The following is a 25774-nucleotide window of genomic DNA, read 5'->3' as shown; positions in this document are numbered from 1 at the left end:
TGTTCTCTTGCAGACTCTGTCTAAACGGTAAACTGATGTCCCAAACAACAGACAGTGGTGAGTAACTTTTATGTTTTTCACTTCATTTTTGTTATATTTTTTAATCTATTCTTAAGTAAGCAGGTGTTTTGTTTTTTTGTGGCTCACTGGGTGAATGTGAGGTAGTCGTGCCAGTCATCGGTGTCACCCTCCCTCTCTCTCCCACTCTTACACCAGAGCACACTTACTGAGGTGGACATAAAAAATAAAAATGATACCAGTTTTTGTTCTGTTTACCCGACATTAATTATAAGCCTTAATTGTTGTGGAACTCAAAACATAAGAGGAATGGGATGAAAGAGTGAAAAAGAATGGAAATGGAGCCAGCCTGGTATACAGTAATACTGGAGCTCCTGGATCTTATATTGTTTCTTGAAGGTGCTTTGAACATTACAGCACCTTACTAACCTGTGATTTCTTCTTCTCCTCAAACAGACAGGCTGTGTCCAGCTGGTCAGCTCTACCAGAACTGCTCAGATGGAGAAGGTGGCCTCCTGTCAGGAAGTGGCGTGGCCTGCGAGCGCACCTGTGAATCCTACTTGCTCAACCTCACCTGCTCCACACATGAGCCCTGTGTGCCCGGATGTACCTGCCCCCCTGGGTGAGTGACACCTTGCACAAAAAAGCATAGCACAAGTTCACTTCCAACTTTATGGAACCACAAATCACTAAATCACTGGTGTGCCACTTTAATTTAAAAGTAAAATGTATTTGAGCAAATGATGTGTGACACAATTTTGATTTACAAAACAATTATTTGTTTTCATATTTTAAAAATGCCGTGAATGTGAAATGTACTTTGCACTTTAAAATGAAAATGCAAACTGGGCTGTTGCTTTAAGTCCATTTCACATTTAACCTTTGGGGGGTTTTTAAATCACCAAACACAATCTATTGCATCATACAGAACCATTGATTTCTTTGATAATCTTTATCACATCTCATACAGTATCACCTTTTCAATACCTTGCAAATTATTTTCATTTTCTCCCTCCTTGATGCTGAGGTTGAATTTTGAAGGGGCGGACATGTTTACTCTTGACGTGTTTGTGACCTGAGAGGTAGTGACTGGATGGTTTGAGTCCTCACAGCTATTGGAAGAATGTTGTTACAGAAACTCAAAGGGTCCCACTGCTAATGTGGTTGTGAACCTTGAAATGTTCCTTTGTGGATAGTTGTCTTGGTCAGCTGTCAGCTTTGAAGGTGACTCAGGGTGATGCTGCTAAAGAGCGTGGCCTTTTTCTTCATAGATAAAGGTTAAGAAATGACTGTGTAGGCTTGGTGAAATCTAAAGCTCTGAGTGTACCAGTCTGACTATGTCACTGAAGCTGGGGTCAGTAGGGGGGTCGGACTGCGGACTGGTTAAAGACTCTAAAAATGTCACACAAGCCAGGAATAATCCTCTTCCTCCTCCTCCTACCTCTGCAGGAGGATGGCACCGGGTCAAGGATAAAAAAAAATCCCTGTATCTGGTGACGCTCATTGCCTGGAGGAGGCTGGGTGTCTTCATACTGGCATTGATCACTATTGATGATGACCACGATTGGTATAGACAGGACAACTCCAACCACTGAGGACTTTGATAATTCTCACAAAGAGCCATGGTAGAGTGTTTGTATCTTCCAGAAAAATTTATGATTGTGGAAAAAATATTTTTGGTTGCAACTCCAGCTGTGGCCAAAATGGCCTCACAGTCCAGCACTGACCCTGTTGGCTTGCCAAGACCCATAAGGTCTTCCATGAAATTTTCTGTGATTTAGATTTGTTATTGTAATTGTTATTGACTGCTGGTCATGGTAATACAAAGTTTGTCAGGTTCATTAAATAGGTCATATTATGCGTTTTGGCTTTCCCCCTCTCCTTTATTGAGTTATATATCTTTCTTGTGCAAGCGTGTTCCCATCTTCGTCAGAAAACTCTGCTCTGAACTGTTTGAAAACAGCTCGTTTGTAGTCCAGCCGTTTCTTCCGCTTTCTTGGGATGTCACCCCAAAACACACATCATAATGCTCGCCTAGCGGCTAGTCCGACACGCCCTCAAAATCACCGGTGGAAAAACACTGAGCTGCAGCAAACACCTCTCCTCTCCCTTGCAAACACTAGCTACCCTCCTGGCAGTCAGTGGACATAAAGCTGTTACTGTGATGTAGAGACAGAGCTCAGTTAAAACTTTATGGATGAAAGGTACATTTGTTACAGATTAATAACTCACCACTCTGAAACTCTCGCTCCAGTCTATGTTGCTAAGCTGTTAAGGGGAACATATACAGCTGAACCGAAGCCATGTTTACCGGCTTCTCAGGGCCCGCTCTACTCTGCTTCTGATTAGCTAGTAGTCCTAAACTAGGTACTGCACTTGTGAAACTCCCAACAAAGATGTTGTAGAAGTGAGATGTATCACGCCATAGCTAAAACAGAGCGTTCAACACACAGGGTGAAAAGAGGAGCTGCAGCAAAATACAAAAATATGGTGTTTTTTGAAAATGAAACCATGTAAACCTGTTCTGGTACAACCCCTAAATAGGATTTTGAACCTGAAAAATGAGCATAATAAGATTAACCTGAAATATAGCAAACAGGTCAGGCCAAAAGTGATGAAACCATTAGCTTTTGAATGTTTTGAAAATTCACTTGACCCAATTGAAATTGTTTAGGTTGGTCAGAAACAAGAGTTTAAAGAATTCTTCATATGTTGATCTGATAATGGCAAAAAAACATTCAAGTCCCACTGCCTTGTGAGGTAATGGTATTTTCTTTTGTATCCCACTGCAGTAATGTTCATTTCTTCTAGGAGCCATATTTTGGTGAATCTTAGATCATCTGTAGAAGACAAAAGTCCTTACAACCAAGAGATGACAGACATCTGGGAGTAGATTACAGTAATCTGATCCCTGTAATCTCTTCTGGCTGTCGGCCTGAAAGGAGGGTTAAGTGGTTTCATTCTGTGACATCAACCAAGAGTCATCCTGATTACAATATGCACTGGCACAGGGGTTAGCAAAACATATCCTAGCTTACGACACTTGGCACGGATTATATAGCTGACTAATGGTGGCAACAGAAGCCCCATCTGTAACCTTTCTCTTTCACCTAAATGCAGACGATAAATAAAATGAAGCGTAAACACAACTAGAAAAATATGAAACTGAGTAATACTGAAGTGCTTTATACATAGCAGAGAACACAAAATTAAAGACAAGAATATTTATACACTGCTAAACATAAATTTAGATTTAGATTCAAATCATGTTGGATTATATTAGCTTGAGATCCTATAAAATAATCAACGATCGCCTCAATAGGTTTATTTTGTAACACAGGTAACCAAAGACTCAACAAAAGAGCCACAAAACATACAAACAAAGAAAACACAAATGTTTCTCTCTAATGATAACATCTCAAAATGATTGACAGGTCTATTTATTTACTAATACCCGACAACAATTAAATCTAAGTTATTTAATTTAATGTCTGTCAGCACCAGAGACTGAATGATACTGATCTGCATATTTAAAAAAGCCAGTCTGAATATATCGACACATATGCATGACAAACAAAGAGGATTCATTTATTCCTTCTCGCCATTTTAAGCAATATGACCTTTATGGTGACGAGAATCTTCTCTAAATCCCAGTCCCGGAATGCAAGTCATAGCGCAAGTGTTTAATAACTCCTGGAACCTGATAGGTTGTGAGCTAATTTTGTGGTAAATATGGACACAAAGAGATCTCATTCAGCTCTCCGATGACAGCTGTGTTAATAAGTGCTGCGGCGGGTAGACAATTTAAAGCTTCAGTCATGAGTCTGATGTTTAGAAACTTGTTTTGTTTTTATAGTTTCGGGGATAGTCAGGGAATGTTTTTACAGCAGAAAACATTGATTATGGCTCATTTTTGTCTTGAAAAGTTGCTCCAGTGCTTTGTTTTTGTCGAATTGTTATTGATTTTATTTCTCGTTGGCTATATCCACACCAGTGGCAGGAAGTTGTGCTAAAATAGTTATTTAAAACCGGTAAGAAAGCTCTGTGACCATTTATTTAAGCAGAATAGATGAAGACTAAGACTAAATGCCAAATTGTACTCTTGAAAATGGGATTCATCAGTGTTTGAAGGCTTAAATGATTTCCCAGCTGAAAAGCCCATTGAACAGCGGCAGTTCAGTCTCTTGAGCTGTAAGTTTTCTTAATTTTCTATCAGAAAGGATTTGCTATACATAAATATGCTATAGAAAATAGGAAAGAACATGTAGAAAGATCCATGTCTGAAAACAGTGAATCTAACACACAGCAATGTGCAATAACAACTCATTCAGTCAGAATTTGAAGTATTACATGACACATACATGCTGTTAGACACGGAAATATTTAAAGATGCAAAGACTTTTTAAAATTATAAAGTCATTCAATAACTTAAGAATCATAAATGTCAGGGCATTGGGCTGGAGGTTGTGTATGCAGATGTTTAATGTGTAATGTTTGTGTGTAGTTCAATCTAAAAAAAACATTAAAGGTACCTTGAGGAATTTTCTTGTCAACAAAGGTCTCAAGTGTTTCTTAGGACATATGGTAGAAAAAACATTAAATCTGTGCAAACTGATTAATAAACCGAGCAGACTGACTGCTAAACAGAGTGTGATTTGTAAACCTGGCATTCATTTGTGGATTCAATTATACCTACAAGTAGCTAACGTTACTGTACGTGTTAATAATTTATCGCTTAATATTTTTCGCCCTCCTCCTAGCTTACATACAGGCAAAGTTTGTTTTTTCCCTGCCATATGACCCTTTAGCTTGCTGTAGTTCTTCAGGTCTAAAAACAAATGTGTTGTATGCATTTCCTTCCACATAAAACATTTGTAAAGCTAATTATTTAAGTATTTAAAATTCTGCGACCCCCATGACGATCAGAGGAACAGCCAGTTGCAGAAATGCGCCTTTCCCGCATCCTCTTGTGTGTGCACGATACAAACAAAATGGGGACCCACTCTTATCAACATTCAGCTGCTACCGGTCAAAACACCTAAGGGAACCTTTTAAAGGGATAGTAAGTGACTGTAATCCAATATATTTTTAGTCAAATTCAGCAAATATTTCCTCACGGTTTGCTAGCTCTCCATTTTGAGTGGAAATCGGTTTTCCTACACAGCCATGACTCTGTAAATGGAAAACAAAGAAAATGGTGTGGACCTTCCCCACAACATTGTTACAGCCAATCAGCAGCAGTTAATGCTTGTGCACAGGAGGAGGCAGTGGAAGAGTTTTATACTCCAGGCACTGTGAAGAAGGAGAGATGATCGAGAAACAACCAAAGAGGAAAAGGTCTGAAGAGTATAGTAACAGAGAAGAAAGTTAAATGACCAGTTAAGGGCGAAAGTGTTTCAACGCTGGAGAAAACTTTGAAATTTGGGGTGGCTCAGCTTCTGAAGGTTGTATTTGTTTGGCAGCAGAAAATCACTTACTCTCCCTTTAATCGAAAATCAATACAATCACAAAAACAACAATTAAAGCAGAGACCTCAGTCTTATGCCTGAGTATTCCTACTTGGCTTAAGAAGTACATTTTTCTGTTTTTTTTTACCCATTGCATTTGTTGGCCTGCTACTCATCAGTCATATGGCAACAGCTTGCTGGCTTTGGTTTTCTTTTCTAAACCAGACCGCAGATGATAAGCAGGTGTTCCCTCTGTCATATTAATACTATGCTTAGATGATTATCTTGAAAACAAAAAAAATCTCAACTCACAGTCAAGTGCAAGGTATTCATCTGCAGCGAGACTTAAAAACCTCTAATGGGAAATAATTAGCTGAGGTGCTGACAGAAGAATCCATTGTGTTTTCATTCACAATGGCACACTTTGTTTATGATCAAAATGTAGACCATTCATTCATTCCTCATTCTGTGACAATTAGCCCAGCTGAACTCATATGAACCTGAACTTTCAGGTGCAACTCAGGACCATGCAGCATACCAGAATCTGGTTTAGATTACAGTACGTACATACATTCAACTGTAAAAACCTGTTATTTGCCTGTAGACTATCCTCAAGAGGTTTGGGGTGTTATAAACAAATATGTAGTGATAAAGTACGGAATGAAGACATACGCAAAAATGACCGCAGACCTCTCACTAGCCATGTTATCCATGTGCGTTTCCATGAACTGGTTTGGAGCAAATAAACCAGGCTACTGCAAGCGTTGTTATGCCAGATGTTGACATTACACATGGCTAAAAAACAAGAAGTATGGGTTTCAAACCAGGAACAAAACCAGATGCATGGACCAAGGATCTGAGAAAAATGGAGAAAGGTCCTCAGGAATGTGTTTCAAGCGGGCTACCAGCCATGTTTCCGCACACTATGAGAACATCCGAGAAGACTGATCAGTCCTGATTTACATGTTCGCAACGTGAGAACTTATTTATAAAAATTCGTCTACCAGTTAGCGCATTAACTTTTTTTCAAAAAAGGCAAAAACCACCTCAAGGGAGCGTAAAAAACGTTTTTTGGCAAAATTAAGGAAGTCAATTGAATTGTGTCATTTCCATTAACCTTTTCCAATGTGACACCTAAAAATGAGTGTAAAAAACATTGATGGAAACACTGCTAGTGAAGATGCAGTTCGGGAGGTGATAAGGTGACGTGACACTACTGTGAATCATGTTGACTTTTGAAACATCAGTAGTTAGCTGGAAGAGCATTTTTTTGTATTTGAGGATGATTTTAGGTGCTGCAACAAAACCTAGTACATCTTTACATCTTTTCTAATTATAAAAATTATTATAAAAAATTGTGAGAAGAACTTTCTGGCAAAACTTAACTGAGAACATAAGTCTGATTAGATAAGTCATCCTTAACCTGTACGGAGCACGATGGTTGATGTGTGCCTGACTTAGATCTGGCACTTTGCATCTGTCTTTGGATACTGGATGGTTTCTGTTTCACATTTCTAGTGCAGGGGTAACCTAAGAGATACAGTATTTAGGCATTGAGGTAAATCTTGAGCAACATATGTATTTTTTGTGTTTAAAGGGGCATTATGTAGTTTCCAGCGGCCACTAGCGGTGCGGTTTTAAGATTGCAACCAGGCGTGTGGTCATACGCGTGCTCGCTTGAACTCATGAGCGAGCAGAATCCGAAACACAACCGCTTTCATACAAAAATACCACAATAAACGCAGGAACACCAGGACGCAGGCTGTGGCTTTTCACTGAGACATGTTCAGGCTCTGTTACTTCAACATTCCCGTCTCAGAGGCAGATCAACACAGGTGTCGTGCCAAGGTAGTTATCCCCGACAGAAAGTGTTTCCCCTGCCGCGGGAGCGCGCGTGCATTCAGTGGTGAAGGCGGACCTTCGACTTCATCAAAGTGAATGAAAAATACACCATGTGGATTGTTTAATCTATCGTTTTAGTATTTTTTTATTAACGAGGTTTGTGTAGAGCAGGCTAGCACTTTTGCACATTTGCACTCAATTGAGAATGTCTACACAAGACGAGCATTTAGTTTCACTCGTAAAGCAAACATTTATTTCGCGATAGTCTGGTGATGTTATAACTGACCACGTAGTCGATCACTTTGTCATCCATGTTACTGTTTAGAAGCTAGATTCAGATAGACTGTCACCTTTTTAAAGTAAGCTGCTCCTACATACGCCATCAGTTTAACACTTTGCTCGCCTCAACGTTACATCTCCTTGACTCGAAGTGTACATTAAACTGAATGCAGCATTGTAGACAATATTTTGTCCTTGTAATCCATGTTTCCGTTGCATGGCCTTTGGATATTGCTAGTGTAGCGTTAGCTGGCTGCATCACTATAGGCTAACGTTAGTAAACAAATCGATCCACATTTGCTTTTTACCGTTACATCCTTTCTTGCAGGCTAAATCAACAGTGGTACACAGGATAGTAACATGGGTGGCGTTAGTTGGTGAAGTAACATGGAAAGCTAACGTTATATAACTTTGCACCGGATAACACTAGCAACTGCTTGGCGTTAGCCTGCAAGCTAACGTGACTTTCTCTGTGTTTCTGCAGCATTACTAATGCTCACTATGTTCTTATTCAACATCAGTGATGTGTCCGTCTGTATCGAGGCTTCGAAGCGTGTGTCGAGTAATACAGGATGATTTTTGTGAAGCGCGTATCGAGGCTTGTGTTGATGACGTATGTGGTGACGTTCGAAGCCTCGCGAGCCGGCTGTACGTGACCGATTCAGGAGATGGTTTGCGGGTTTGGTGTGCGATTCGAAAGGAGCAGCAAAATGCAATGGACCCTCCTCAACATTTTGTGGACTTGAACTTGAAAACGATTAGATTCTCATTTTTTCAACCAAGTCCAGTTGCCCTTGACTTTAACCTTCGTTGGATAGCTCATTTTAAATGACTAAAAAAGTTGATCAACTTATGTCAGAATTGCTTTCATCAAATAACCTCAAAAATTGTGATGAAACAGAGGAAAAGAAAGTGTTGACATGTTTTTTGTTTTAAATTTTGTGGCTTTGGTAAGAATTAAACTCTTACCCCATATTACCCTAATAATAATTTTCTAAAGCAGGTAAAATCATCTCCAAAAAAGAAACCGCCTGAAGCACTGTGGAAGGGTTATTTTTAAATAAAGATGAATAAAATGTTGTCTCTATTATCTAAAGTCACAAACCAAGTTATCATAACCCTCTCCCTTGTCTCCACCTTCCTTCTGACTCTGTCATTGTATCATAAAGAGAGACACCTTATTAAAAAGCTAATCAGTCATGTATTGGCATCACGAACATCATTCATTAATTTATTCAATTCAAAGCTTCACACACCAAAGCCGTGTTGCCGTTATAATCACTCTGCCTGTTTTACATTTATTGTCCACTTTATGGAACAGTAGAGCAAATGAAGCACCGTGAAGCTTTGGCCCATGAGTGAACCAATTGGATGGAAAGCTTCAATGCTTCATAAAGCTTCATCTCGCCATCACTACTCGACATCAGTGATGGCAAGTTCATTCAAATCTCGTTCATTAAAATTAACTAATCTTTTCTTGAGTCATTTCGATTTCAACCAATTGTGGTTGAAACTGAGTTTACCCATGCATGAACTAGTCATAGTCATGGGTTCTACATGTTAATTCCACTGTTATTCTCTTGCTTTGGGAACAAGTTCCTAAAACTAAACTTCGGCACTGATCAGTAGGTGGGATGTAAATAAAGTTTGAAGTACTTTTGACTGATGATCATGATTGGTCAAGCATGATTGGTCAAGCAGCTGCGTTGTCACATCCCAGCAAGCAGGACCACAAGAGACACAACGGTAATTAACATTTTACAGCTGCGCTTTGACAACCAAGACAACTAATACTTTAAAAAAGAAGTAGGGGCAATCAGAGGGAGCTGGAGTCAGTAGATAGAAAGGAAAAGGTGCCCCATAAGATTTCTTAACATCTGCAGAAATGGGGATTACACACACAGCCAAAGACTGCAGGGAAAATTTGTACCTCATGTTCATGTCAATGTAAAAGAAAATCTGAAATGAGCAACACCACTGCCTTGCAGTACATGGAAATGATGTGATTAAGTAGATTTGATATTCATAAAAAAGGCCAAAACCACCATCACTGATACGCCAAACACAAATGGTTATAAACAGTATGTGTGATGGTTTCCACTTCTTTTATCTGGAATCATAAACCTGTGATCTTCACTAGGTGTGCAAATCCTGTCACAACACTCGATGCATCACAGACTGCAGTCGACCCAATGTGTCGTCTGGCCCGCATGTCGCCACTCTATGCATCTACATCTTTATCGGTCACTTTTACATCGTCTGATAGAATCAAATTCAAAATGAGGGCTATGTTTATGAGGATTTATTCATAATGTGCACGTAGTTCGGGAGAATGAATGATTTTAGAATCTTTGATCAGAGTAATTGATATAGCAGCTTGGCGGGCGGATAAAGGAAGCTGTTAACACTGTTCTATCTGGGGTGTAACTCTACTCAGATGAACCTGAGGTTTGTGGCGGGACCATTCAGTATGTCACTTCATTGTCTGCAGCCTCGCCAGTGGATATAGCTCAACCCTGGATATTACAAGATACTTATCAGCTTCGTCTCGCAGAGTGGAAAGCAAATGGAGGCATCCAGACAAAGACTGTTTCTCTCTCTATCTCTGAGAATCCTAATTGTCTGGTTTTCTCATGTAGTTAACGAGTGTTACCGCTTTTCATCCACAGTCGCCCACCCCTGAAACTCTCTCCCTTTTGTTTCCTGGCATGGCTTCGCCCTGGAGGCCAACCTGCTTTGGCTCTGCTTTTGACTTTCTCTTGGCAAAGGGCAGTCCTCATATCTGGATTAGAGAAGAACACAGGAGCTCCAAATGATGATTATGCTATAACATGATAACATCCTGTTAGCCCACAGTTGTTGAATAATAGCCAACATTGCTCCAAATTAGACTGTACTGAGTTATGATGCTCTTTCATATTGTTGATGATTCAACAATGCAATCACAGATCTTCAGGTAGGAGCCACTGGTTGTCTTTGATCCATCGATGAGATGGTAATGATTCTGAATGTGTTGGACCAACCAGCAAGGAGACTAAGCATTTTATTTATTTATTTCAACACAGTTTAACATCACACAAGTCTTGTTGTTCAAAAAACCTGAATAAGTAACTTCCAACTTCGAAAAAAAAAAATACTTGTGGACTTATCAACAAGATGGATGATGTATGATCTCACTTACAAATTCGCTCCTCTCCCGCTTGACGTCTCTCTTGTTCCCGCCTGAACCCGGAGTCAGAGTGCTGGGCGGAGCCACCGTATATCACCTCAGCACTGTATTCCCTGTTGTCAAAACGGCCTCCGCTAGTTTCGGAGGCTGTGTTGGGCCGTGTTCACCGGGAGGCTGCCCACTTGCTCGGCTCTGGTTGCAGTGCTCATTCCGGCGCCGCACCCCGGGCCTGAAAACATCTTCCTTCCAGAGAGCAAACCTCCTTGCTAGTAGTGTAAACAAACAACAACACTCCCTGGTACTCCGAGCTCCCAGTCCGCTAATGGGACCGCTAACTAAGCTAACTAGCTAATGGCAGAGCCTACAGTTAGCAGCAGTGCTGTGGATATAAAATAATACTTCTTAATACATCTTTATACCTCCATAAATACATCTATGAGCACTGCGTGCCAGTTAGTGACTTCTGTGTTACAACAGAAAAGGTCTGTGTTGCAGCAATCCGACACTTTGGTGTAACTCCCGAAGATGTTTTTTCTGCGACTAACCACAGAGAACTTGTTTGACTAGAACGGTTTGGTCGACTATTAGGGGTAGCTCTAATTTTTTCTGGTACAAAAAGACGGTTTTGATCTTTATAGCTAATTTCACCGTTCATGACAACTGTACTATATTTAAGTTGATATTTAAGAGTGCCAGGTGGCCAGCTACATTTACATTTACATTTACTCATTTGGTAGACGCTTTTATCCAAAAGCGACTTACATTTGAGGAACAACATACAACCATCAACAGAGCATCAAATACAGCGTGAAATCTACAACTGACAATACATATTAACAAAATCAGCAATAAATACAAGTAAGCGCTAATGGCACATATCGCATCAATGGGGAAAATACCTAGGGAAAGAAGTTAGACTTAACAAAAAGTGCAAACAATACAAGATAATTGTAAGTGGATAGAAGAAGAAGAGCACAGGAAGTGCATGTTAGATATTTGGAGTTAGAGGTGTTATAAGAGGAAGTGTTCTTGGAAGAGATGAGTTTTCAAGAGCTAGGTCATTAAGCAATCAGGCTTCATTCGGCCTGCCTCAGTTTTGCACATTTTTGAATTAGCCAGTGTCAGGAATTGCCAAGATGGCGATGGCTGGAGCTGCCGGCAGCCGCCCATATTGAGCTTCATGGAGACAATCTCCATATTTTATACAGTTAATGGTTGCGTTCAATGTGGAAACATTTTGCACTGGTTGAAATGTTTTTCTATTTAACAAATGTTTATACTAAATGGTTTGCAGCACTTTGCAGCAGCCTATGAGCCACTCTGGGAAAGTCCCACTGCTTTGAATGTCCAGTACATTCTCCTTTCCTTTAAAATACCTGTTTTGGCAATACTGAGTGTGACCCTGCTTAGAGAATATGCCTGTGATGGATTTAGTCTTTTTAATTTTAGCTCAGACCAGTTAAGAATACGTGATATGAGATAAATAAGACTTTCATTTTGTGTTTTGAGGTTATTCTCATATCGTTTTTTGGATTAAAGACCTCACTGCAGATCTCTTGTTATAGTAACCACTACATCCAAGCTCAATTTTCCATATCAGTAAATACAGAGCTTTCGAATGATTTGCCCTTAAAGAAGTTTGTGTTTGCCCCCAGCTTGCTGAAACATGGAGACGAGTGCTTTGAACCTGCATCCTGTCCCTGTCTATGGAAAGGAAAGGAGTATTACCCCGGTGACAGAGTCTCCTCCCCCTGCCATCAGTGGTAAGTTCGTTAAATTTGTGGAGACCAGGCCACATAAAAAAAAAAACAGATTATATTATATTTTATAGAAAACTTTACTCATAAAATTAAATGTCTGGTGTTTCCACATGATCTTTAACTTCCTTCCTTCAGTGGGTCTTCATCCATTTTGTCATGGAGTACAAATTTGTATTACCCTAACCAATCATCCCCAAACAATATCTGTCAGAGAAATGACAAATCTCCAACAACATCGCTAATTTTTCAAAGTCAGATTTAGCCTGAAAGCATCGAGTCCTGAGATTGTCAGAGCTGCAAAAGTGGCCACCTGATATCCATAATTCCCTCTTATCACGGGACAGAAAACGGCCTGGAAAACAGAGCGGGCCCTTGTACGACTCTTTGATTCCCTCTGCTTCAGACTGTTCATAGCTGGTGAAAGGAAACACTCTCCCAGTGATCTCAGTCATTCTCCCATCCTTCCATTTCTTCTTCAAGCCATAGCCAGGGAAGAAGATGTAGATGACAGCCTAATAGCGCAATGACCGGTGATTCAGCCTTTGACAATTCACCGGCCACTTTTCTGCCTTCTGTAAACCTGAGGATCTCGACAAAAGAAGGCCATTAGACATGAAAAAAATTTCCTCTCACTAAGTGGGAACAAGTTGATGCTGAACCACTGAAGCTTTGCTGTCTTTGTAGTGTTTGCCAGCACGGGACGTTCCAGTGTGTGTTTCATCCGTGTCCATCCATGTGCATGGCTTACGGTGATCGACACTACAGGACGTTTGATGGTCTACAGTTTGACTACGTTGGTGCATGTAAAGTCTATCTTCTAAAGGTACTGAAAGTATTGATTTACAGTGAAAGAACCAAAACTGAGGTTTTGAATTTTTGTAAAATTTTTTAATTTGGGTTTGTTTGTACATTACTGACATGAACCACCTGGAAATGGGGAAATCATTCTGGTCTGCAGCCATAGTCATTTCATTTGCAATTGGACAGGTGCCCCGTGTAGTTTATATTTAGTGTTACTTGCTGAAATGCATTTTGTCCATGACCTCTAATAATCTAATGCATTTCCTTCCTCAAACATTTGCAAAGCCAATTTGTGTAAATCCAGCATGTTTACGTCCATGTTAACTTGCTTGCAGTCTTCTTCTTCCCTGCAATTTGCTATTAATAGGAAATTTTATTGTGTAATCCAGTGGTTCTCAAATAGGGATCCGAGGACCCCCAGGTGTCCTTGAGAGGGTTCCAAGGGGTCCTCAGCAAAAAAAAGGGAAAACATATTTTTGTTTTAATTCCATCCATAAGTAACACAATGACAGAATGTATGACTACTTGGGTAAAGGGTTTCATACACTTACTGTAATACAACATCTAAAAGCAAAGCATCAAATGGGGGTCCGTGGTCTAACTCGTGACAGTTTAGGGGTCCTTGATGTGAAAAAGTTTGAGAATCGCTGGTGTAATCAATGTGCATTTTCCATTGAAAACAGCGTGAAACTAGTACTTGATACAGAGTACTAACCCTAACTCCACCGGGAACTTTTAAGTGCAACAGCAGTAAACTAATTTCAAGCATTTAATCAAGCATCAAAGTGTAAGGAAGTTTAGGGATGTGCAAAAGGTGATAAGAAACTGATACAGTTACAAACACTGCTATCTCTTTAAAAAAAATAAAACAAATATATATATATATATATATGTATAATATATCTATTAAATTTAGTGTCAGCAGCATTTGGTAGCTATTAAGACTTGGTAGTGTCTGTGATTGGGTTTTCTGTCCTCCACAGAGCAGTGCTGATGTGATTGCCAGTGTAGCAGCTGAGAACGTCGACTGTTTCGACAGCGGAGTCATCTGCAGGAAATCTCTGCTGATCAACATCGGCAGATCCTTTGTAGCATTCGATGATGATACTGGGAAGCCAGTAAGAGCAACTTAAATATGTTTTCTATGTTTGTTAAAGTTTGATGCAAGTTACCAGTAGCACATTTTGTAAGGTATAATACTACAAATTTTATAAAATGAATCATGAAATGAGCATACCTTCTAGGAATTTAAATTTCTTTCATTGTCACTACTGAGACAAATTTTGTTGGCAAATTTAAGTCAACTCGAATCACATTTGAGGATATTTCAGTAAAATTAAACACTCTGTCCCTTGCAGAATCCATCCAGTGTGATTGACAGGACGCAGAGGATGTTCATCTGGCCAGCCGGATACTTCACAGTGGTTAATTTCCCAGAGGAAGACATCACCGTCCTCTGGGACCGTAAGACCACCGTCCACATCCAGGTCGGACCTCGCTGGCAGGTAGGATGCTGGTTCAGTGCCTACATCTGACTCAGTGGAGTGTGCAGGGTAGTGATTTTATGATGCATTTAGAGCATTTGGCTGATGCTCCAATCTAGAGTGACTAAGTGAAAATATCTACAGTTTAGTAAAGACAACTTTATCAAACAACTTATTTGCTCATGAGCCATGAGGCAGGGAAAGCAAGGGTAGGCAGGCTAAAGCAGCTTAGATAAGGCGCCTTGAATGGCTTTTGCCAATGAATGCTGAGCGGGAAATCAGCTGAACTGCCAGCTGATGTGGATCAATCTTGACTTTGGAAACAGCGAAACAATTAACTCAAGCTCCTCTTGCTCGCTTGTTTGGGAGCTTTCGACCATATCACATGATCATTATAAGCAGATGGAGTGTGAGGAACGTTTTAGTCAAGCAGAGTTATTTTTTTCCTGCCAGAGTTTTGACAGGTTTGCCTCTAATTGGTTAGTAATGTTACTCGTTGCCTCCATTAGTGAGAGTTGGTTAAGGTTAGGGTTAGGGTGGATTTAGGGTTAGTATTAGTCAATCAGAAGCAGAGGACTCGGCTCAAAACTGATGTGAAAACTCTGACGTAAAAAAAAAACACTTCATAAACAATTAAATCAAACCATAGACTGTACAAAAAAAATAAATGTGGCGGATAATTTCTTCCTTACTCACCAACTGGAGCGCTTCTTAGCAGCAGTGCACACAGTGCTGCCACTGGTGGTCTGAGCCTGTATTGCAACATTTCAGCAGTATACTGATGCCTTTTTATTCATTGTCTCAAAGAAGAATAACAGACAGTAAACTCTGATCATAAGAGTGGGACATTTTTAAGATGATATCATATTCAGGATATAAAGATATGAAGTGGATATTAATATCCATTTTAAAGAGTTATGTTGGTGATGTGTTCAGGGAAAGCTAAGCGGGCTGTGCGGGAACTTTGACATGAAGACGGTGAACGAGATGCGGACACCCGACAATATCGACTCCCCAACTCCACAGGAGTTTGGAAACAGCTGGACTGCAGCAGAGGTGAGTTAAACGTCCCCTGTATCATCATCAACCGTGTGACACCTTTTAAATTGTACAACTGAGTGTTGTAGCTTTAAAGTTAGAAAAAAAATTCTAGTTTTTGCAACACTTCACTGCAAGAATGGTGTGATATGATGTTAATGACAAAATAAGAGAAAATGGTGATGAGAAATTACCTACAAACGTCCTTAACCAACAAATGACTATACTAGGCTTTTCAGAACTTACTTACTTAAAGTTGTAATTCAGCACCACTGTGTATGTTTGTTTATGTGTTCAGTGTGTGAACAGTCCAGATATCAGACACCCCTGCAGCCTCAGTCCGCTCAGAGAGCCTTTTGCAAAGCGGCAGTGTGCCGTCCTGCTCAGTGAGGTCTTCCAGGCCTGCCATCCAGTGGTGAGTAACAATGCAACAGCCCTTTGTCCCGCTGCTGCTTCTCTCGTGAAGTTCTGAAAACCCACGTGTCAAACAGGTCTTCGCCGTCTGATTGTCTATTACAGCTGATACATGACTTTCAATCTAATATGACCCAAATATGTGTAATAGTGAAATTCTGCATGTCATGTATTTATAATGTTTTTGAGTATCAAACACTTATGCCATAGATAGGTGTAAAATAAAATAGATTAATTGAATAGAATGCAGTATTTTGTACTTACCCGTCCTTGAGGTTTTTGTAAGAATGATGAGTTGTAAAACTAATTGAGAATTTTTATTCTCGATAAATTGCTGAAAAGTGTTTGTTTTTCAGGTGGATGTTACCTGGTTCTACATGAACTGCCTGGCAGATACTTGTGCCTGCAGTCGTGGAGGCGACTGCGAGTGTTTCTGCACCAGCGTGGCGGCATACGCCCAACGCTGCTGCCACCAGGGTGTTCCTGTGGACTGGCGCTCTCCGTCTCTGTGCCGTAAGTCGGAACGCAGCAAGTGTCCCTCGCTGCTGTGAATGCAGCATGCATGCACCATACAGAAAATGACCATGTACAGGGTCCAGATTTTTGTGCGACGCCCCTGTTAACTGTCTCTGTGCTTCTCTCTGCAGCGTATGATTGTGAATTCTACAACAAAGGTATGACAGTCTAATAGATTGATTAATGAGTGACACACAAATACACACACACAACACACCTACATTTACATGAGGTCTATAAATGATGTGTGTACAGCACACAGAAATATAAAAATATTGAATAACAGAAGCTTTTCACAGAGATATGGCGAATGTAAGCTTTTTGTTTCTACAGCGTTTTAATTAAGGTACCACGGTGAGATACAGAAATCCGACTTGATGCATTCACAAGTGTGAAATGTTACAGCAGCTGTTTTAGGTTTGTTGGTGGATTCTGTTAGAATAAAGAAAGAGTGAATCTCTTTCTCGTCAAATGTTAAACAGGATTGTGTCCAACTTTCGCTACTCAAACAAGTTTTGACTGTCTGCAGAAATAAACAGAAACATGTGAAAAAATACATACAAAAATTCAAAACCAAATGCAAAATTAGTAGTTGTGATGTAAAGTATATGGGGTTTGTTATATATGAGCTAAACCTACATGATTACTCTCTAACATTAATCTGCTGCACTAACATGGCCTCCTGTCTGCAGTTCTGGGTAAAGGTCCTTTCAGGCTTATCACCTTCAGGGATCGGACAATGCTGTTGGCTGCCAGCAAGTCCAGTGGCTCGGTGTTCCTGCAGCGGGGCAACCTCAGCGCCACCGCAGACCCTGGAGTCCTCTCACAGTTCATGATGACGCCGGGCCTCAGCAGAGCCCGACCACACGGTGAGTTCATTGTAGTAGTCAGACTGCAGGGTGCGACTTTATTTACGGAGCAGGATCCAAGTTACTACAAGGTCTGACTCTGAGGTGATTTATTTCCTTTGCGCAGCCCTCTCCCTCCTCTCTCTGCAGCCTTCTCCATCGTTTGAGCTGTGGAAAATATATATATTTTCAGCTGCCAGAAGTCAAAACTGTTTATCTGACTGAGATAATGTAAAAAAAAGACATGCTCCTTAAAAGTTAGTTGTTTTTATTCATTTTAGCTTCTAGTGTGGGAACCTTGTGGTTAGTTGAGAAGCTTTATAGTTTTATTTTACACTCTTTTAGTGTCTGCTTTACTAATGCAGGATACAGTAGATGCATTATCAGTGCATGAAAGGGAACTTCTGTAGTGGAGTTTGGGAAAGTTTGATCGGTGTGTAGATACCACAGTGATATGTTTTCATGTCAGCAGAATACAGAGAGCTGCTGGATTAAAAAGACGTTTTTTGGCCTCCAGGCAATTTTAATGTATTTCTGCAGACTGTGAGAAATTATTAGGAAGCTATTTGACCACAAGTCCTATAACCTTAAAGACAAAATAGGTTGTTTCCTTCAAAATTCACCCATATTACTTGAAAATGACTCATATAAGAGTTTTCTGATCTGCCTGCTTAGAGTTACGCTCTGGTTACTCAAATTAAACTACTTGGTTAGCTAACAGAAAGATTTTCTTCATTGTTATAAGAAATGATGAAACAGGGAACTGTGTCAGGTTTTTGGACTGTTTATACATTCAACCATGCACGCTCACCTTCCCTGTGAGACGTTCTGCTGTGGTAAAACAACAAGGTTGCTTGTCAAGAAAACACAAAGCAAAGTGGTAATGAATTTTTTTGGGTGCCTCCGGGCAGAGGAACAAACTCAAGACACAACACTGACATTATGTCACCTTATATAGTTGTTATGGTCTGCAAGGTAGCAAACAGCTGCTTATTTACACATTCAGCAGTTGGGGAAACATTATCATCCATTTGGAGTCGTGTTTCTGGTGACCTGATGGATGTCAATCTATTCTCTCTGCTTTTGGCTCCGTTTCAGTCTCTAACTCCTTAAGGTCATACAGTATCTGACTCTTGTGTTGCTAGATGTTTTTCTATGTTCACCAGCTAAGCACTTTGTCCGCCAGCCATTTGGTGTTTTTGCAGGTAGTCTACAGACACTTGTTTACACTGTAAGGATGTTAATGAGAGCGGTGAGAGTGAACCAGAACAGTTGCAAGTCGCAAAACCGAAAATGATGAGCTGGAAGACACTAAAACTCTCCCTGGACCGTGGAGTGTTTAGTGTTTTTAATTCACTGTGGGTGCGTCACTAACACCGACACCTTTCACAAAACACTGATTCATTGTTAATATAGAAATTTATTTTGGTCTGCAATCAGAAACAGAGACAATAAGACAAGAAACTATTAAACAGTAACAAAAAAGGCAAGACAACAAATGCATTATATTATTATTATATTCACCCGCGACCCTGTACACAGGATATGTGGTTGACGATGGATGGATGGATTTTTATATTCAGTTTATGCAGGTCATCATCTATTCATTTACGGACATAACAATATTTCAGCTTCCCTTGTGAATGGTTAGTAACAAGAAATAGGCGGGTGGTTCAAATAAATGGACTATGGTCTTGAAGAGGTAGAAAAGCAATTATAAAACTGCACTAATCAATATTTATATTAATAATGGGAAAAATGAATGAATGAGAAAGGTGTCACTCAAAGTGATGAACCCACTGAGAATTATTACCCAACTCTGCAGTTCCACTCAGCTCTATGGAGCTTTTGATTTTCTTTAGGCTCATTGTTTTGGTTTTATGGTAGTCAAACAGATCTTATTGACCTTGTCTTTCCCGTCTCAGCTGGCAGCTGCTTTCAGTGTCTTTGAGCAAGACAGTTCGTTCTGCCACCATTGGTGTCTGTGTGGTTGAATGAAAGAGGTTGTAAAGCTCTCAGGTTGAACAGTATACTATATACTATATAAATCCATCCAAGCAGATAACGTTTGTGTATCTTCAGCCTCTGCCTTCTGTACACTGCCCTGCTTCGTCTGGTTCCTGGTGTACTGATGAATCTTTTTATTTTTGTCTACACAGACACATCGCGGGTTTCCTTTGAGTCAGCCGACAGACCGAACTACTTCCTGTATACGAACCCCAAAGGGCAGGTGAGGCTGGCCAAGTGGGAGGAGAGCGAAGCCTTCTGGGACGGAGCCACCTTCGTCCTCCACAGGAACACCTGGATCCCCGGCTTCGACTCGCTGGAGTCCCACGCAAAACCCGGCTTCTTCCTGTACGCCACGCTGACCCGCCTCCACTTGCTTAAATACAGACACATGGACAGCTTCCGCAAGGCTACGCTGTTCAGACTGACAGGTCAGCAGTGCTGAAATGAACAGCGTGCAGCACATCACACACCGCTCACCAAAATTCAGGGTTACTGAGGCTGCGGTCACACTAAAAGTACATTTTTCCAATAGTGACAGCGACAAAAAGATTGTGTTGTAATGACACTGCCACAAGTACTTTCAAACTTTATGTGAGCCCATTTTCAGTTTTACTATTCATCTGTGAAGTGGGTTAAATTCTGTGCTTATATTTTTAAGCCTCACCACGCCATCAATGAGGATTCAGGATGCTTTGCTCAGGGTTCAGTTGGCCATTAGCACTTCTCTCTGGGCTCAAAGGTCAAGACTAGTGACTCCTCTGCCTGCATACTCCACTCAGAGAGCAGCCAGGCTAATCTCTGATGCTGAAAATACAGCAGCATTTGTTATAGTTAAAAGGCATAGGAGCCAATAACAGACTGGATTTCCTGCTGACAGCAGTGAATGCCCCACATATTAATAGCGAGAGAAGACGGACACTAATGGCTTTCTAAGTTCATCACATTACTGGTCTGTGAAAACGTTTGTGGATCATTTTTAGCTAGTCTAGATTATTAACATGGTTCCTATGCAACATCAGAGTGATTTTTATTTTGGATTTATTTTTGGATTTTGGACAGTACTGTATGAGCTGTTTAATTGACACTATAAGGTATATTTTAACACTTTTGACCCTGCTGCATCACTCATGTATTGTGGCAAAGCATTGTTCAAACCCACAGAACTTTATTGTAACTATCAGTTAAGTTCACAAAGTAACATCCACAAGATTTCCATTTGATGTAATTAAAAAGATCATGAATTTCAATCTTTTAATCAAAGTAATCATGATACAACTTTATTGAAGCATATCTGAGCAGCAGAGCTGGACTTGTTCCTCAAAGAGTTTTATACTTTAACTGTTCAACAAGGTACAGTTTTGATCTTTGTGACCTTAAATGGAAAAAGCCTAAGTGTAGTGTGTTTTCATCAGGCCCCAGCCCAGAAGCCCCACCTGGTCCTCGCTGTCAGTGGCGGTACGATTCCTGCGCCATCCCCTGCTTTAAGACCTGCAGTGACCCGTCAGCTGAAGCCTGCATCACCATCCCACAGTGAGACATTTGACACACTACAGCTGGACTTAGAAGGATGCATCAGGCCTGTACAGACCTTTAATTAAATATCTGATGTCACCCACCTCAGATCTGAAGTGACATTGTTGCTCACAGAAACATTCGATGCATCATATTTATTGTAGTTTTTCTATGTTTGAAATGATAAAGACCTGCGTTTATATTCTTGATTTCCAAATCCAAGTCAAAGTGTGATTCAGTCGTAACCTGAGAAATAGAAGAAACATGACCTTAATTGTCCAGTGGACAGATTTTTTGATGGCTGTGTGTTGCTCTCTATGCAGAGTGGAGGGCTGCCTTCCTGTCTGCCCCCCACACATGGTCCTGGATGAGGTCACTCGTCGGTGTGTCTATGTTGAAGACTGTGAGTTTCCCCAGATTGTTTTCTGTGGTGTTTTTCTCCAGATATGAAAGTGATTTGGAACAGGATGTTATGTGGTTTGAGTTGAAATCTTTACTTCCACCTACTCTGTGCGCTAAAGTAAGCACTAAAATACACACAGTAAGGGAACTGAACACAAGAAATGGAACAATTTGTTCACTGTGGTTATTGTACATTTAAAAACAAAATATCCAACTCTTCTGACATCATACTCTAAAAGCAGAGTATATCATCAAATCGCACAACTCTTCTCCACTATTCTATCTGCTTGTTTAATTAAAAATTAGATTTTTTTTAAAATCAACAATATTTTTTTAAATATTTAAATCTATTTAACCTTTATTGAAGCATGTAAGTCCCATTGACATTGGACTCTTTCGCTATGGAGACCTGGCCATGATATATATGCATAAAGCTTTTCAGACTAAACAATTCAAACATAAAACAATGCTAAAAACAGATAACAATATCAAATCCTTGAAATGAGCAAAGAACAGAGAGTGTCATCTATCATAGAATTTACAATTTTCTTGGATTCGGCCAAATTATGTAATTACATGACTGCTAACCCTCCATGAAACAAGAACACTCTTCTCAGTCCGTCTCATAACCTGTATTTCTCTGTCGAGCTCTGCGCTTCAACTAACACACCTTTTATTGTTTGGTTTCAGGCATTAAGGTACCAGTTACTGTGCAGCCTGTAACACCGTCCACTGCTCAGCTGACCTCTGCAGCTGTCACTTCTGCAACCACCACAAGCACTGCTGCCTCCACCACCCCCCTCAAAACCACCATCACCACCACCACTGAGTCCTCCACCCCTCCACACACTGGTTCCACTACTACTGCCGTGAGCACACAGACGACCTCGTCTGAGGCAACACCCGCCCCTGATGAGCCGACCAGTCCGGCCACCGTCTCTCCTTCTGCAGCTCCTGAACTTTCCAGAACAACAGGAGCCCCAGCTCCTTCTACAGAGCCCCCTGCTGTCAGGCCAGAGGTGGTGGAGCCGCTGTCTACTGTCAGAGTGACTGAAGTCTTGCCCACCACTGTAGCAAGTACAACAGCATTGACGCCCAGAGATTTGAGCTCTACTATCAGCCCCTTTGGTCCCAGCACATCCAGGACTACTGGCTCTCCCTTCACCATCACAGCTCCATTTTTGCTCACCCCCTCCATCAAACCCACCGACTTCGTGCAGCCGCTCTTCACCACTACTGCTGTGACCCTGCAGCCATCTACCACTGCAGCACCGACAACAAGCTCTGTCGAAGGGCCGACCACCATCAGTACCCCTCCTCCTGTTGTTCCAACCAAAGCGACCACAGGGGCTACAACACATTCAGCAGCATTTACTCCAATTATAACCACTTCTAAACCAAGTCCTGCTCCAGTTTCAGAGACATCTATAGTTATAGACAGGACTACTGTACCCAGTACAGCTACCACCGAATACGCAGGCCCCAGCACAAAGCTTGTAACAGTGGAGCGACTTCCCCCAACAACAACAACTATACCCTCCCCTCCTGGTTTACCAAGCACAGCCTCCACAACCTCTTCACCTGTCCCGACCTCACCTCCTCTAGAAACAGGAACTGTATCTCTGCCCGTAGTCACTTCAGCTAAAACCACAGAATCAGTCACACCAGTTGCACTGTTCACCACCAGTAAAACAACACCGTACATAGGTCCAGAGACAACAACATCTCCTGTTACCACAAAGAAGATTCTCCATATTACTCCTACTGAACTGACGACTTCTACAACTGCTCCTGAGTTACCTACATCAACCCCAACGCATGTTGAACCAGCTACAACTATACCATCTGCTCCAGACTCGGCTACTACAGACTGGAGAACAACAACAAAGAAAGTGACAATACTTGAATCCACTGTGTCTGAAATACCTGCAGCTACTACAGCTGCACCTCCACCTCTGAAAATTACCACAACTTCTCCTGTGTCCACATCCACAATCTATTCTGAGAGAACCTCCTGGTCTGCTGCCATCCCAACAACAGAGAAAACCACTCAGACCACACCTCCAGAAGTTCCAGAAACGTCCACCGTGTCCACAGGTCCAACTGTACCACCCGTGTCTCCTACAGAAACAACTACTGTACCACTTGTACCAACAATAGAGGGATCCACCCATCTTGCATCTACCGAGCGGACCTCTGAGCCGTGGCGTCCCCCCTATCGGGAGACCTCCTCCACCCTGGTCTACAGCCCCACAGTGAAGACTACACCAGAGGTCACTTCTGAAACTGGCATCCACATAGTCACTTCCACTGAAACTACCGAAGTGCCTCACCGCCCCTTAACACCAATCGTCACCTCTGCGACATCAGCTGCTGCCACAGCTACCACAGCCAAAACTACGTCTCCTGAAATCTCAACTACAGAAATTGCAGCCACCACAACCAGGACACTGGTTACACCCCCCTCTCCACCTGTATCTGGTATTCCTGAGACAACCCTTACTACATTCTCCACAAGAGCCCCACCAGGTGTTCTTACCACCACCCTCAGACCCGTCATTGTACAGCCAATTACAGAGACGACACATCCAGTGACTGGCAGAGTGGAGGTTTCAACGAGAGCTACATCCTTACCCCCTCCGTCTTGGTCTCAGCTGCACACAGCTTCTTCCACTGCAGCTCCAAGGCCAACAACTGTTCTGGACAAAGTCACCACCCGGCTGGTGTCCACTACAAGAGCTACACCTGCTACACCAACCACCATCACACAGACGACCACTGTCAGAACAACACCTAGAGTTCCTGTGACAACAAGAGTTACCCCCAGAATCACGTCGACTCAAAGGTCAACGGTCAGGCCAGTCACTGCAAGGGTTACAATAGCAACAAGGCCCCCAGCTGTAACCACCAGATCAACCACTCTCGGGCCACCGACTGTCACACCAATCTCTGGCACAACAACCATGTCAGGAGTGCCAACTACAACCATCGCAACATCGGCAGAGTCCGTCATTACAGCGAGCACGACCCAAGTGGCCGACACAACCGCAGCAGTTTCCGGCATGACCACCATAACCGCTGCAGCGCCTGTTCCCACTTTATCAACAGCCACAGTATCTACTGCTGTCCCCACGATGACCACCAGAGAATCCGTCACATCCGAGAAAACTCTGACTACCAAAGAGACTGACATATTACCATCCACATCCCAACCGGTGACAATTCCACCTGATATACTGATCTCCACCCAGAAACCCAGCGTTCTCACTTCTGTTTCGACTTCACTCCCAGCAGCCACCTCAGTCCAAACTACTGAGCAGGACGGAGTCGAACATACCGGTCCGGGTGCAACGACGCCTCCTGCACCGGCGACACCTTACACACCCCTGGAAACGACCAGACACACAACGTCCATGGCTGTATCTCCTACAAGGATGTGCACTGTGGGTTCAGTTATTATACATCTTCACACACATGAACTTACTATTAGAAGTAATGCAGTTTTATAATTACTGGTTAATGTGCCTTTGATGTTAATTCTGACTGATTTACATTGTGTAGCACATGTGTTCCAAGAAAAACCACACAAGAATATATTTTTTTAATCAGGCAAATGTATTCAGCAGCAGCCAATGTTGTAGATAGTACAGTTGTGTTCTTCCTGCTTTAGATCAGAGGACGCATTTGTTCATATTAAACAGAAGTAAAAGCAGCATATTTCACACATAGTTTATTTGTGATCAAATATTTTTAGACCAAGGTTCACTTACTAGTTTTTTTCTGGAGCGTCCTTCCGTGGACACTTTGGTCACATGTTCCGTGGACACTTTGGTCGCATGTTAACAAGTGTTTGTGTAGGAGAAGGGCACCGTACACACCGTGCTTTATTTTTTTTGTTGTGTGACTTCTAGGTTTTTAGTGTTTAATTTGTTTCCATGCAGCCTCCGTATGCAGAGATCGTCGACGAGTGCACAAAGTACATCTGCGTCAACAACCAGCTCATCCTGTTCAACAAATCCCAGAGCTGCCCGTTCACTGCCGACCCTCCGAACTGCGGCCTGCTTGGCTTTGCCATACTGGTCAATGGAGACAAATGCTGCCCTCAGTGGGACTGTCCATGTGAGGAAAACGGACACACATTAAAAAAAATGACACTAAGTTGCATTTTTAAATTCATAATCTTGTGTCACTTATAATAAAATGAAACTCACTTTTCAGACTCCTCTCTTTCCCT

At 41.6% G+C, this 25774-nt stretch overlaps 1 protein-coding gene across 1 annotated transcript in view; it reads left to right on the top strand.

The window, feature by feature from the left end:
• Nucleotides 1–25774, top strand: part of otog (otogelin) — a 64619-nt gene that overhangs the window by 22332 nt on the left and 16513 nt on the right. Inside the window, exons 21-36 of the mRNA XM_046033220.1 lie at nucleotides 14–57; nucleotides 475–640; nucleotides 12411–12518; nucleotides 13200–13338; nucleotides 14300–14434; nucleotides 14675–14821; nucleotides 15737–15856; nucleotides 16137–16253; nucleotides 16609–16765; nucleotides 16900–16926; nucleotides 17461–17637; nucleotides 19776–20054; nucleotides 21039–21156; nucleotides 21462–21541; nucleotides 22231–24983; nucleotides 25482–25659. Coding sequence (XP_045889176.1) covers nucleotides 14–57; nucleotides 475–640; nucleotides 12411–12518; nucleotides 13200–13338; nucleotides 14300–14434; nucleotides 14675–14821; nucleotides 15737–15856; nucleotides 16137–16253; nucleotides 16609–16765; nucleotides 16900–16926; nucleotides 17461–17637; nucleotides 19776–20054; nucleotides 21039–21156; nucleotides 21462–21541; nucleotides 22231–24983; nucleotides 25482–25659 — 4745 coding nt within the window. The remainder of the gene's footprint in view (nucleotides 1–13; nucleotides 58–474; nucleotides 641–12410; nucleotides 12519–13199; nucleotides 13339–14299; nucleotides 14435–14674; nucleotides 14822–15736; nucleotides 15857–16136; nucleotides 16254–16608; nucleotides 16766–16899; nucleotides 16927–17460; nucleotides 17638–19775; nucleotides 20055–21038; nucleotides 21157–21461; nucleotides 21542–22230; nucleotides 24984–25481; nucleotides 25660–25774) is intronic.

The sequence above is a fragment of the Micropterus dolomieu genome, linkage group LG20 (genome assembly GCF_021292245.1).
Source record: "Micropterus dolomieu isolate WLL.071019.BEF.003 ecotype Adirondacks linkage group LG20, ASM2129224v1, whole genome shotgun sequence".
Lineage (NCBI taxonomy): Eukaryota > Metazoa > Chordata > Actinopteri > Centrarchiformes > Centrarchidae > Micropterus > Micropterus dolomieu.
This window is presented reverse-complemented; position numbering and strand designations above follow the sequence as displayed.